This window comes from Lathyrus oleraceus, chromosome 5 (assembly GCF_024323335.1).
Source record: "Lathyrus oleraceus cultivar Zhongwan6 chromosome 5, CAAS_Psat_ZW6_1.0, whole genome shotgun sequence".
Taxonomy (NCBI): Eukaryota; Viridiplantae; Streptophyta; class Magnoliopsida; order Fabales; family Fabaceae; genus Lathyrus; species Lathyrus oleraceus.
Genome location: NC_066583.1, coordinates 385,994,898 through 386,009,988, shown reverse-complemented (window position 1 = coordinate 386,009,988; position 15,091 = coordinate 385,994,898). Strand labels below are relative to the sequence as shown.

General features: G+C 33.8%; 1 protein-coding gene across 1 annotated transcript; it reads left to right on the top strand.

Moving 5' to 3' along the window:
- The first annotated feature begins 6,244 nt into the window (after nucleotides 1–6,244).
- Nucleotides 6,245–14,758, top strand: LOC127084974 (DEAD-box ATP-dependent RNA helicase 28). Its single transcript, XM_051025516.1, has 19 exons — nucleotides 6,245–6,673; nucleotides 7,293–7,472; nucleotides 7,695–7,763; nucleotides 7,876–7,982; nucleotides 8,631–8,709; nucleotides 9,933–10,106; nucleotides 10,222–10,370; nucleotides 10,690–10,785; nucleotides 11,128–11,230; nucleotides 11,385–11,447; nucleotides 11,906–11,967; nucleotides 12,150–12,246; nucleotides 12,710–12,828; nucleotides 12,920–12,962; nucleotides 13,111–13,212; nucleotides 13,610–13,708; nucleotides 13,839–13,922; nucleotides 14,030–14,310; nucleotides 14,465–14,758. The coding sequence occupies exons 1-19, from the start codon at nucleotides 6,308–6,310 to the stop codon at nucleotides 14,478–14,480; spliced, it is 2,289 nt and encodes a 762-aa protein (XP_050881473.1). The 5' UTR covers nucleotides 6,245–6,307; the 3' UTR covers nucleotides 14,481–14,758.
- The last annotated feature ends 333 nt before the right edge of the window (nucleotides 14,759–15,091 follow it).

Sequence of the window (15,091 nt, the reverse complement as noted above, 5' to 3'; positions counted from 1 at the left end):
ATTATCACAAAATCACATACTTTGCCAAGGTATGTATCCAAACATCATCAAATTCAATTACCATATCTCATACACACATCACAATCACAATAATGCATACACTCAATTATCACATAACTCTAATGTAACTCAATGCAAGACATGTGACTATGCATGTGGTACCGCAATGTGAACCCAACGTTTCACCATTTTCCGATTCAATATCTAGAATCCAAGCCACGCTTCCGATCCGGACAAGATCAAAGCCACTACGTCTATTTCCAATTAAGGATCAACGTCTGCTACGCCTATTTCCAATTAAGGATCAACGTCTATGTGAACCCACAGTTTCACCGCTTTCCGATTCAATATCTAGAATCCAAGTCAATACGTCTATTTCCAATTAAGGATCAACGTCTATTACACCTATTTCCAATTAAGGATCAACGTCTATGTGAACCCACAGTTTCACCGCTTTCCGATTCAATATCTAGAATCCAAGCCACTACGTCTATTTCCAATTAAGGATCAACGTCTGCTATGCCTATTTCCAATTAAGGATCAACGTCTATGTGAACCCACAGTTTCACCGCTTTCCGATTCAATATCTAGAATCCAAGCCACTACGTCTATTTCCAATTAAGGATCAACGTCTGCTACGCCTATTTCCAATTAAGGATCAACGTCTATGTGAACCCACAATTTCACCGCTTTCCGATTCAATATCTAGAATTCAAGCCACTACGTCTATTTCCAATTAAGGATCAACGTCTGCTACGCCTATTTCCATTCAAGGATCAACGTCTATTACCATGTGAACCCACAGTTTCACCGCTTCCACCATGAAGCCGACCATGCCATGAATGAATGTACAAATACCAACACATATGCAATTAAGATCATCTCTACCATCTTAACATTCCACATATCTCCATAATTCAACTCTATGAATTATCCACCAATGGTACATATACACATTCATAACAAATACACCATTCACATAATATGCAGTTAAGATCATCTCTACCATCTTAATCATTCCACATATAACCATAATTCAATTATAGGAATTATCCACCAATAGTACATATACACATTCATAACAATATATCATTCACAAATATAGGCTAATTATCAAATACGCACACATAGATTTCATTCCAAAACGAATACAGCATTTAAAATCTCAAATTTTCACTTTTCAAACAGTGTTAACCGGTTAACGCATTTAGGTAACCGGCTAACGCGAACCAAAACGCACTCCCTAGCAATTTTCAACAGTGTTAACCGGTTAACGCATTTGGGTAACTGGTTAACGCGTAACAGAATGCACTTCCTGGCAGATTTCAACAGTGTTAACCGATTAACGCTTTTGGTTAATCGGTTAACGCAAAACAGAACACGATTTATGAGCAGGTTTTTAGCAAGTAACCGGTTAACGCTCGGAGGGTAACCGGTTACCACAAAACAGAATGCAGAATTTTATGCGTTTTTCATCGTTGGAGGACTTCTGGACCTCCGATTTCAATTCCGTAAAAAGTCAAATGTTCAGAAAATTATAACTCAAACAATACTCTAAGTATATAACATTAATTTGCAGTTTTAACACAATCAAATCACCATAAATCAAGAATACTCATCAACCTAACAATTTCAAACAACCATACAAAATTAGGGATTTTAACCTAAACATACTCCTACCCATTGCCCCAATCATACTAACCCATAATAATAAGGATTCTCCCCCTTACCTCTTCAATTTTCTGGAAACCCTAGCTTCTCTCTTGTTCTTCCCCTCTTCTCCTTACTTTTCCTCTTCTCTTTCTCTATTGCCGTCAAATGATCAAAATAATCCTACTCCTCACTCTCCTCACCTCTTATATACTAGTATTATATTTGGGCTTAAAGAGTGATACCTCTAATTTAGTTAATAGACCCAATAAGACCTAATATTTAAATATCTCTAATTAGTTCAATTAAATTAAACTAACACAATATGCACACCAAGTTAATTAATTCAATTATTCATTATATCTTATATCAACTAAATAATTAATTAACACACCAAATTAATTAATATAATCAATTATTATACTACCTAACAACCAATTAATTAATTAACACTCTAAATAAATAAAATAAAATATAATAATAATAATATAAGAAATAATTACTAAAATTGGGTTGTTACAGAAGTCGCCTTTCCAGCATATGATTTGAGTTAAAAGTAATATGTATGATTAGATTCAGAAAACCAAGTGATTTGAATAAATAAGCAAAAACTATATGAAACTCATTCATGTGATTCGAGTCGCAAGAACTGTGATTTGAGTCACATGATTCGAATCAGACAACTTGGTGATTCGAATCAGAGTTTCATAAGAAATTAGGAGAATTTTTTTGTTTAGTGTGATTCAAATCAAGAACTCATGTGATTTGAATCAAAGTGTTGTGATTTGGATTAAGCATTCTTATGATTCGTATCATGAAAATTAGAAATACATTCCTGAGCTCTCTACGAGTCTGATTCGAGTCAGACAAACATTGTAATTGGATTCACACAGGAAAAATCTCAATTTTACAAATTTTCAAAGGATATTTTAGATTCTACTATAGTCATGGCTTAAACCATTCTCAAACATAGTTCTTGATCCAAAATCTCAATATATTGAATTCAATCATATTGCTTAAGTTATAATCAAACACTTTGATTTATACATGCTAAAAATGGATATAAAAATCAACCCATAAATGTGCAATCAATTAGGATACTCAATAGACAAATAAACAACGCCAAAATCTTATTAGACAAGTAATCAAAATTCTTAACCCTTGAGGCAGTGACATGCAACATGCATCTTCACACACATCATGCATTTTCTCCTTTATGTGGTGCAATTTTAAATCCAGATGAGAGATCTAATGTCTCTCAAATTCAGTTGATAATATGCATCATTACACTTTGTTCAAACTCTGGTATACATATCCCTTCTATTTTTATCAGTCTTTTCTTTGTAGGATATGGTTTCATAGCTTTTTCCCAAGGAGGCCATGTCTACCTAGAGCTTGAACTTGTCCATCCCATTGAATGTTCCTTACAGAGTTGCATACTTGGTTAAGGGAGTGTCGAGTTGTGACCCCCTTAGAAATATATCTGATGACATTCTAGATTATATGATATTTTGTGATCTTTCATTCCATGGTAGATCTTGATGGCCATTGCTTGTTTCTTCATTTTGATTGATTTCGATTTGATTTTTGCTTAGATATTGGTCTTTTTCTTAATTAAGATCTTTATCTTAATCATTATCTTCTAGAATCATGTTCTCCAAGATACCTGTACAATCAAGCACTTCTATCTTTACCATTTTATGGTTAGTTTCATCAAACGTAACATGGATTGATTATTCTATAGATATTGTTATTTTATTAAATATTCTAAGAGATTTACTATAAGTGGTATATCCTAAGAATAAACCTTCATGCACTTTACCATTGAATTTTCCAATATTATACTTCTCGTTATTAAGGACAAAACATTTGCATTTAAGTACTTTTAGGATGATGCACTAAGACATAATTCATTAAGTAGCAAGCAGTGCTTACTGCATCATCCTAAAAGTACTTAGGAAGGCCAGTCTCATTGAGCATCTTCCTCGCTATATCCTTAAGAGATCTATTTTTTTGTTCAACTACCCCATTTTATTGAGGATTTCCTGGAGCAAAATAAGTGTGCTCAATTCCTAAAAGCTTTCAAATTCCATATTTTAGAATTCACCTCTATTATCACTTTGGATAGATGTAATGCTTAAGACTTTTTTTTCGATTTGGATAACCTTAACTAATTTCTAAAAGGAAGAAAACGCATCTCCTTTATGAGATAAAAAAAGCGTCCATGCATAGCAAGAGTAGTCATCCACAATTACAAAGGCATAATAACTCTTGCCAAAACTCATGGTTCTAGATGGGCAAAAAAGATATATGTGCAAGAGTTATAAAGATTTGTAGAAATGATATCTTTTTATTTAAAGGATACCTTAACTTGTTTACCCTTTTAGCACACATCACAATCTATTCTTTTCAAAACATAAGTTTGGAAAACTGATTATTAAGTCCTTACAGAACAATAGGTCCAAATGGTCCATGTTGATGTGAGTTATTCTCCAATTTCATAGCCATGATACATCTTCATTACTCAAAAGACATACATCATTTGAAGGAATTTTATTAAATTAATGGTGTAGGTATTCCCCCTCTTGAACTAGTAAAGAGAATTTTGATTTGTTTGAGATTTTAAAATCTTGCATCCAGGCAAATCAAAAGTCACAATATTACCTTTGTCACACAATCGACTAATACATAGAAAAATACATTTTAAGCCAACAACTAAAATAACATCTCTAATCATTAGATTGACAAACGTACCAGTGATACCAAAATGAATAATCCTTGTTATGTTGTTATCACCATAAGTCACAAAAGCACTTATTTTAGCAGATAAATAAGAGAATACATATTTGTCTCCATTTCTATGCCTTGAATAACCTCTACTAAGATACTGCTTAATGTTTGCTACTATAAAACATATATGTATTAAGAATTCAAGTCTTAACTTTAGGTGTCTAAATCATCTTGGATCCTCTAATGTTAGTGTAATAATTATTATCTTTATATTTCTAACTAGGATCATAATTGCAGAAGCAAGAAGCAACATACATATTTCTTATTTTATTTTCATTATATTCACTATCTAAGTGAAATGGGGGATAAACATTTACTATATTACTTTTTCTAGCAAAGAAGAATATAACGACATGACAATTTATATTGCAATAATAACACTTAAGAACATTACATTTATATGTCTTATTTTCCTGACATATATTTCTAAAACTTTTAACATTATTTTTAGGTTCATAACCTAGATCTCCTTTGTTACAAGAGACTCTTTAATTACCTAGAAGAAGCTTCAACTTGTCTCCTACTTTAGTAAACTTATCAAGCGTGTTATGTAGATCCTCATGAGAATGAGAAGAAGAGTTTTGAATTAATATCATTTGTGTCTCTTTAAGGTTGTATATTTCTTCCAATAAATTTTTAATTTTTATTTCAAATGAACAAATATTAGTCATAGAGATAGAAGCAATGTGTTTTAATTTACTTGATTCTTTATCTAACAATTTATATATGTGAAATATTCATCATAAGTAAAATAAGAAGTTACCTTGTCATCTTCATTATTTTCCATAAAACAAATATTTACTTCTTTCTCATATTTTTATTCATCTAAGGATTCCATATCGTTGTCATTACAAGCTATGCATGTCATCTTTGTTTCTTTTTGTGGATTTCTAAATTTTTCAACTTTTTTATGATTCTAGTTCTAAGGGAAATTTGGATTTATATGACATTCGTGCAGGTTGGAAATCCGGTTATGTAATGAAAATCTTGTTTCTTGTCATACTTTTGGAATATTTTGAATTTTGTGACCAACAATGTCATACTTCATAGGTAACTTAAATGGTGTCACATATTTTTTGTGCAGTTTTATAGTGTGAAACACACAAGAAATAATCAATACCCGAAGTGTTAGTGATAATCGTTTTTTATTTCAAGTTGTGATGCATTTTTCTTTACCCTCTTTGGTCCATATGTCTCTATCTTTGTTTTGCACAACATTATTAGCTTATTGTGTTGGAAAGAATGGACCATTTTTATAGCATTCGAGATATCATAAGGAATTCTCTCTCTCTCTCTCTCTCTCTCTCTCTCTCCTCTCTCTCTCTCTCTCTCTCCTCTCTCTCTCTCTCTCTCTCTCTCTCTCTCTCTCTCCTCTCTCTCTCTCTCTCTCTCTCTCTCTCCTCTCTCTCTCTCTCTCTCTCTCTCTCTCTCTCTCTCTCTCTCTCTCTCTCTCTCTCTCTCTCTCTCTCTCTCTCTCTCTCTCTCTCTCTCTCTCTCTCTCTCTCTCTCTCTATATATATATATATATATATATATATATATATATATATATATATATATATATATATATATATATATATATATATAATTGGAGGGAGGCAAAAAGAATTCTCCTCACTAACGCATGAATTTAAAAAGTATTTTTGTTTTTTCACAAGTGCGAAATAAGTTTTTTTACCAAAGCCGGCCCATGTGCGTCCTTGAAATTATGTTGGGCTTGAAAGTACAATGAACGAGGCGGTCTGCTCCGACCCGGCCCAAGAAAACTCGGAAAACCGCTTCCACAAATGAAGAAACATAGAACAAGAAGAACCCTTTCTAAACCCTGTTTCAACCAACCTCTATTCTCCATTTTCCACTATCAACAATGTCACCCAGTTTCATCTTCGACCCTCCCAGCGACGAAGATATCGAACTCTCCGAACACGAATCTGATTCGGAAACAGAACAAGAACAACCTGAATCTCCATCTTCATCACAATCACAATCACAATCAGAATCAGAGCTAGAATCAGAAGAAGATGAGGTCGTAGAACCGCGAGTTTCAAAAAAGAAAACACAGTCTCCATGGGATTTCACTAAATACTCTGAATCAGTAGCTGAAGAACATGCTCGTAGAAGCACAACATCAGTAAACGACAAAATCTCAGCCGTCAGACAACGTTCAGCGCCCGTCGTTGCGTTGCCCGACTCGGATGAAGATAGTGCCTCTGACTCTGAGCCTGATAAACAAGTAATCTTAGGGTTTTTTGCGTTTTGTTTTCATAAATATGTGACTTTTATCTTCTAACTCATTCATAATGGACTTCAGTGTTTTTTTTTGGGGTTTTGTTTAAGAAGGTTATAGAAGTAATTGTTTCAGATGTTGCCTTGTAGATTGCAGTTCATGATAGAAAAAGTGCTTAGTTGTTCAATTTTTTTTATATTTTATTAACAGATATATTTGTTGGGTTTGTATAGCAAGATTGCTTTAAAAAGTTATTCATTATTGAAAAGTGCTTATATGTTTTGAGAAGTTGTTCTTGAGTTATAGTAGAAGTTCAAAAATTGCTATTTTAAAAAAGGGTTTAGTTAGGAATATGAAGCACGGGGACCGGAAAAATGCCACATGTTGACACCGGTAATAATAATTTTAAAAATTGAATAAATTAAACGTAATCACAAGTGTCGGTGTCGGTTTCAGACACCAACATTTTCACAGACACTTTTCGGTGAGGTTGGGATGATTATAGCAAAAGTGCATATTTAATCTTATGTTAAGAAGTTGTTTTCTGTTTGTTGATCGAAAGCTATGCTTATTTATTTTGAAAATTGATTATAATTTTTGTTGTTGTGGGCTTGGGTTTGATTAGGAAGATTATAGACCAGAAGAAGAAGATGAAGAAGAGGGTAATGCTGGTGACACTAAGTCCTTTTTTGCTCCTTCTGATGGAGCCTCTTTCAGTGCTGATTCCTTCTTGCAACTCAATTTGTCTCGCCCTTTGCTCAGGGCTTGTGAGGCCTTGGGGTATGCTAAACCAACACCAATTCAGGTTCTTTTTTGCTTTTTTTATTTTTTATTTTTATTCTTATCATTATTTGTTATTGAAGTCCATGCATTATAAAAACCCTTTGTTTTGAAAAATTTACTTTGCTCTGTCTTGTGAGAGCTTAGCATTGTTAGAATTATTTATGTAGTTTCATGCTATGTAGGACAATTCGGATTGAAAAATTTAATCTGTTTTTGGGATTTTGATTTTGAATCTTGATGTTAGGCGGCTTGTGTACCATTAGCATTGACTGGTCGTGATATATGTGGAAGTGCCATTACTGGATCGGGAAAGGTAGTCTGCCTTTCACTTTAATTTTGGCGATTGTAAATTTGTGATACCGTGCTTTTGTGTTTATATACAAGCTTCTTTTGATGCCCTATGTCCGTATCCTGTTATCATGCAGACAGCTGCATTTGCACTACCTACTTTAGAGAGGTTGCTGTTTCGTCCAAAACGCGTGTATGCAATTAGGGTCCTTATTCTTACTCCAACCAGAGAGTTGGCTGCCCAGTAAGTATCCTCGTAATTGTTTGTTATCTTTACCTTTAGATCGCATTTATCACAATAAAGGCATTCCAGATGTTTAGGTGTGTCATAAGAGTAAGTGGCATATCGATTTCGAAATGTAATGTGAAGTTGTAAATATTCTTTTCTTTCACTTGGCTGAGTATGCAGTATGCTACTTGTATGCGCGAATATGTTGAATGAATTTCTATGGGTTGCATTTATGTTCTTCAGTGATTCATATTCAAAAGCCTGACTTTCAATGAGTATATGTGCGATGAATTAAACTAGTTTTTGATGTATTCAGTACTTTTTCTTTCTTTTTGTTATGTTTTTTAATTAATGAAAAACTTTTTTACTGTAAGTTGAAGTACAAACTTGTGGAAGGTAAAATTCAAAGTAGGTTTCATTCAAATAAACTTTATCTTTTTTATTTCTTATGGATAGAACATTATGGCGTAAGTTGATTCATGTGGCCGACCCAACTTAGTGGGACAAGCCTTGGTTGTTGTTGTTGTTGTTGTTGTTGTTGATGATGAATAATCACCAACTTCCACTTGAAGGTTGTAGATGTAAATTTTGGAAGCATTTTTTTTATGGTGATTCCTGTAAATTTATTTCCAAATATGTTAATTCCGAATTCTTTGTTTGCAGAGTTCACAGTATGATAGAGAAGCTTGCTCAATTTACTGACATAAGGAGTTGTCTGATAGTCGGTGGTCTGTCAACAAAGGTTAGCTTAGTGTTTCAATTTCATGATGCTTTCAGTATACTGCTTGGGTTCCAAGCAAGGATGCTACTGCCTTCTATCTTTCATACAGTAGCATATTATGCTAATATAAGTTTGATATCTTTGAGTGAAGTATATTATGATTTGGGGTGGATAATAGCAAAGAATTTAATTAAGTGCTTTTTCAATCAGTTATACAGTTGACAGGAAATGTAAACTGCTGCACACAAAACAAGAACTGCTACAAATAACGAATCCTCTAGGAATTTGAGAGCCTAGACCAAACCAAACCACATAAAAACAACTGAATGAGAACCTGTCTACACGTCCTTATTCTATTTAAAACATACATAAACACACCAAGGCATTTGCTTAGGTCTGCTAACACTTATTCATAAACCATTCTATCAAGCTTATTGAAGTAAAATGAGTGTGTCTTTGCTTAGTGTTTCAATTTCATGATGCTTTCAGTATACTGCTTGGGTTCCAAGCAAGGATGCTACTGCCTTCTATCTTTCATACAGTAGCATATTATGCTAATATAAGTTTGATATCTTTGAGTGAAGTATATTATGGTTTGGGGTGGATAATAGCAAAGAATTTAATTAAGTGCTTTTTCAATCAGTTATACAGTTGACAGGAAATGTAAACTGCTGCACACAAAACAAGAACTGCTACAAATAACCAATCCTCTAGGAATTTGAGAGCCTAGACCAAACCAAACCACATAAAAACAACTGAATGAGAACCTGTCTACACGTCCTTATTCTATTTAAAACATACATAAACACACCAAGGCATTTGCTTAGGTCTGCTAACACTTATTCATAAACATACATAAACACACCAAGGCATTTGCTTAGGTCTGCTAACACTTATTCATAAACCATTCTATCAAGCTTATTGAAGTAAACTGAAAACAACTCATGAGTGTGTCATAAGTTATTTAGTTTTACAAGTGTATCCAAACACAATGTAAGTGGAGATAAGCCCAAGTAAGCTCTTTCAAACACTCCATTGGTCTTCATTTTGTTTATAATATAATGAGTTCCTGTAACAAATTGCAATATTTCAAACTAATCAGCCAGAGAATAGGGTTTGCATTTTTCAAATGAAATATTATTGATGTCACTTATTCATAAGCCATTCTATTGAGCTTATTGGTGAGTAATGCAGATTGTCTCCCTATTTATTTAAGCTCTAAAAGTAGTTGTTTCTCATCCTAGGTGCAAGAGGCTGCCTTGAGATCTATGCCAGACATTGTTGTGGCTACTCCAGGACGCATGATAGACCATTTACGCAATTCTATGTCGGTGGATTTGGATGATCTTGCTGTTTTAATCCTCGATGAAGCTGATCGTCTTTTGGAGCTTGGATTTAGTGCTGAAATTCAGGAACTTGTGAGTTTTAGTTAACCCTAAGATGCAAAAATTGCCGTTGTTACAAATGCGATTTCACAATTTATTTTGTCATGCTGTTAGAAAACAATATCAAGCACATTTGATTGTTTAACAGGTTCGTGTGTGTCCCCGAAAAAGGCAGACCATGCTTTTTTCAGCAACCATGACCGAGGAGGTTGATGATCTTATTAAACTTTCCCTATCAAAACCACTGCGTCTTTCTGCTGATCCATCTGCAAAACGACCAGCATCCTTGACTGAGGAGTAATTTCTTCATTTCCCTTTGCATTTTCTAATTTAATCATTCAACTTTCATGACTTCTATTCTGTATGCTATGATATCTAGCTGTATGTTATATGAAAAATGTCAAAAATCACATTAAATTGGCAAGAACTTAAAGGTTGTTTTAGAATTTAAAATAGACGAAGAAGAGTGTTTCTCATGCATGTGCAGAGTTATTTTAATCCAAAAACAACAATTATGCAGAACTATTTTGTTAAGCTTTTTGCAGTTTTCTGTTTACATGGTTTTAGCATCTATTATAATCCCGAGCTTTGTTTTCTATTGCTATTTCTTTTCCAGGGTGGTTAGAATAAGAAGAATGCGCGAAGTCAACCAGGAAGCAGTTCTTCTAGCAATGTGCACCAAAACTTTTACTTCTAAAGTGATCATTTTCAGGTTTATTTTCATAATTATTTAGTATACTTACGTTCAGCTTGTGATGGTGAATTCTTTTGTACGAATTTGATTGGTACGTATGTAGTAGCTGTGAGGTTAATTTTACGACGGTTCGTGTTAATGTTAATTAGCATTATGAATTTCATTACACTGGTTGGTCATCATATTGATATCTGTAGAGTTCTATTTGGTTTCACAGAATCTTTCTATGACTTTAATAAACTGAAAGTCAGTCTTTATTCTAGATTTTGAATTTACATTTTGTTTTGCACTGCTTTTGAATTATTAACTTATTTTTCACAGTTCTGTTTTCTAACCACTACTTTCTCATTTGGTATGCAGTGGAACTAAGCAAGCAGCACATAGGCTAAGGATTATATTTGGATTATCTGGATTGAAAGCTGCTGAGCTTCATGGAAATCTTACTCAGGCCCAACGTCTTGAAGTGTGTTGCTTATTTTAGCTCTTTGTTTTGCTTTGTAGTTATATAATCATGTTACTGTCATATTTTTTGGGATACTAAATTGGTGATGCTGATTGTTATAAAAGAAATATTTGCTGTTGTGGCAATATTTGCTCACTTCTGGTTGTTTGTATAGGCTTTGGAACAGTTCAGGAAGCAGCAAGTGGATTTTTTGGTTGCAACTGATGTGGCTGCTCGTGTAAGAATTTGTTCAAGAAGAATTGAATTTTTTTCTTTTATTACTTTTGAATAGTATTAATGAATATAGTATCAACATGTCTTCTATTGAGGATAATGATGGTGAAAGTAGATTAGTTTTATGAGGAACATAAATTTATTAAGGGTGTGTTTGGTTCAAACAAATAGAACAATTCATATGGAGGGAAGTGAGAGGAAGGATTAGATGAGATATTGTGTTCAGTTGAGAAAAAGGAGTGATTTTATAAATTCGCCAGATCCCCTTTCCAAATTCCTCCAATATTTGGAGTTATTTTGCTCTCATCCTTTCCTCCAAAAAAATGTGGAAACAGCTGATAAAAGTTTAAAATAACCCCTCCCGTCCAACCAACAAACACTACCTAAGTTTATTGCCTCGAATTAGCACTTTCTGTTGTCGTTTTGAATATAGATTTGACAGTCACTTAATTTTACTTACAGGGACTTGATATTATTGGTGTTCAAACAGTTATCAATTTTGCATGTCCTCGCGATCTTACCAGGTATACTCAATGAAACATATCGTTGATAACTGAAAACTCTGCTCTTGATGACATATTGTTATGTGTTGGCAGTTTTGTAGTTGCACATCCTTCAGTTTTTGTTACTTTAACTATCATCTCATTCTCTCTGGGTTAATTACCTTAACGTCTTTATTACCTTAACGTCTTTATTAACTTTGAAGCTATGTTCATCGAGTTGGTCGTACTGCAAGAGCTGGAAGAGCTGGATCTGCCGTCACATTTGTTACTGATAATGATCGGTCACTTCTAAAATCTATTGTGAGTATCATTTGGAGAATTCCTGTATCTGTTTGCAGGATTCTTTTTGTGGTGTCTATGCCACTTCATATATTTTGTTGCACGCTTTTCCTTACATGAAAAAATTCATGCAAGTGATCTGGATTTTAGGTTTCAGTTACATAGATTCTTTCAGGAAACATTACTTAATTTTTCCTGTGAGTTATTCTAATTTTACGTTTCATGACAATGTTTCTAATTCATTCATATTTCGTTACAGAGAAATAAAAACCAATCATTATATAACTGTTGATTTTAGTTTTCCTATGGTCTGGGTCATGCGGGCCTTTGCTGTTGACCACTTTATATAATGCCTAATAAAAGCCTTTATTTTTATTTCTTTTCACGGATTGCTGCATGTTTATTCTGTTAGGAGAGTTTGGTTTTCCTATTTGAAATTAATCATGCCACTGAATAGTCTTTCTTGTGAATATTAATTAATTAGGCAAAGAGGGCTGGTTCAAAGCTGAAAAGCCGCATTGTGGCAGAGCAATCTATACTCAAGTGGTCTCAAGTAATTGAGCAAATGGAGGATCAAATTTCTGAAGTACTTCAAGAAGAGAGGTTTTGATTACATTTAGTTGTTAAGGATTCATTTTTCTTTCTTTTTCTTTTATAATATTTTTACTAAATTCTTAATTTTCAATTTCTTCAGGGAAGAAATGATCCTAAGGAAAGCTGAAATGGAGGCCACAAAGGTATTATTGACATCTTGTATTAAGAAATAGCATTTCCAAAGTAACGAATATTAGTACTGTTCTGTATTCTGTGAATTTAGTTACTTCCATTTTCTTATTCTTAACATTGTCCTGGTCAATAAAATCACACTATTATGTGATATTACAGGCTGAAAACATGATTGCACACAGGGATGAGATCTTCTCCCGCCCCAAAAGAACCTGGTTTGTTACAGAGAAGGAGAAGAAGCTTTCAGCTAAAGCAGCAAAGGTACGGTATTGATTTATTTTGCTGATATTCCTCTAAATGCAGACATTGCCTCTCCCATTTTACAGGAGATCACTAAAGAATTCTAAGAACAATCTGATTAGGGATCAATTGTATGTCTGGGCAGTCCAGACAAGGACTTAGGCTCCTTTTGGCTCGACTTATTTTGGACTACTTCAAAATTAAAGGCCTTGCAGGCATAAGTTTTTTTAGAAAGAAAGCTAATATTTTTCAATAGAATGCTAGAATTTTTGTTAAATAATAAGAATAAAATAGATAAAATTAAAAGGCCTCCTCCTGCTTGTTTGAAAAACTCCTCAACTACTTTTTGAGAAGTTCGTTATATGTAAGACGTTAAAAGCTCTCTTATGTTAATAATATGTGAAATGACTGTTAACAGGCATCCATAGATAAGGAAAATGGTTCTTCTCAGAAGATGGTTAGTGCCCAGGAGGCTGAAGACCTAAAACTGAAGGAAAAGAGGAAACGGGAGCGAGAGGTAACAAGTGTTTTCAAATCTTGTTCTGCATACAAATCGACTTGTTTTGTTACATATATAATGTACATAAAATTGCTTGTACGCTTTGTTACGACTTAAATGTTACTTGATAGAAATATCTACTATGCAGAAAAATATGCCTAGAAAGAAACGCAGAAAATTGGAAGCAGCTCGAGAGATGTTGGAGGATGAGGATGAGGAAGACAAACCAAAAGTAAGCACTCCTTACCTGTTAACTTTCTCTATTATGGTTAAGGTTGCACGTTATAATCCTTATTCCTCACTTTCTGTTACACTGAAAATGAAATGCACAAATTGCAGGGTAAGGGGGCAGATAAGAATGAAAAGAGTGGAATGACGCTTGCTGATCTTGCATACCGACGTGCAAAAGCAGTAAAGGCTGTCAAGAGGGCACTAGATTCCGGAAAGATTGTGAGGAAGCCTCAGAAGAAATCTAATAAATCCACTTCTCGAAAGACTTCCTCTTCAAGGACAGAAGAAATGCGGGAGTTATTCCAGACTGACATGAAGGATAAAAAGCCAAAACAGAGAGGTTCTGGACTAGGAAAGAAGCCCAATAAATCATTCAAAAGCAAGTCAAGGTATCAAATCCAAACAATCTATTGCCCTATCTTTTTATGCATCAATAGAAATATCGTTTTTGTTCTTGTTCAACACATAAAAATGTCTTCTATTCCCTTTTCGTTTTTTTTATTTATGAATGAAAACTAAAATGCTATTGAAATTCCCTTTCAGGTACAAGAGGAAGTAGTTTGTGAAACTAATCATTGTCATAAATATATGCATGGATGGTCAGGAAATTTGCAGTGTGTGATCTTATTATTGACCTCACAATCAGATCTGGTCAAATGCTTATGCCATACACATCAACAAAGAGGGTGGTGCACTGCTAATATGATTTTTAAACTATATTGTATAAGCTTAGCTTGATTCTTGCCCAATTAGATTTATAGCTAATCAATTTTGTAATCCTAAAATGAGACTGAGTTCGAAATGTTATAAAAGAAATTCTTAATTTTGTTGCTTTTACCTCAGTTGAATTTTGAGTTATGTACTGTATTTTGTTTCTTTTAAATTGTTATTAACATTTACAGGCATAGTGTTGGTCTAGTGGAGATTACTTAATGTAATTCAATCAAAAGTTTCACCATTTTCTTTGTGTAAAATTTGAGGTTGTTGTTGCCATTGCTTTAAATTTGTTGACGCCAGATTCTAATGTTGTGTGGGCGATCCCGGATCCCGGATGACCTAACTTATTTTGTGAGAGTACGTTCATCCTTCTCCTGCACTTGTTCTTAAGACGATCATTAAACTTATGCACAGTCTTAGAAATAATCTAGTCAAAGGAAAATAAACTCCTAT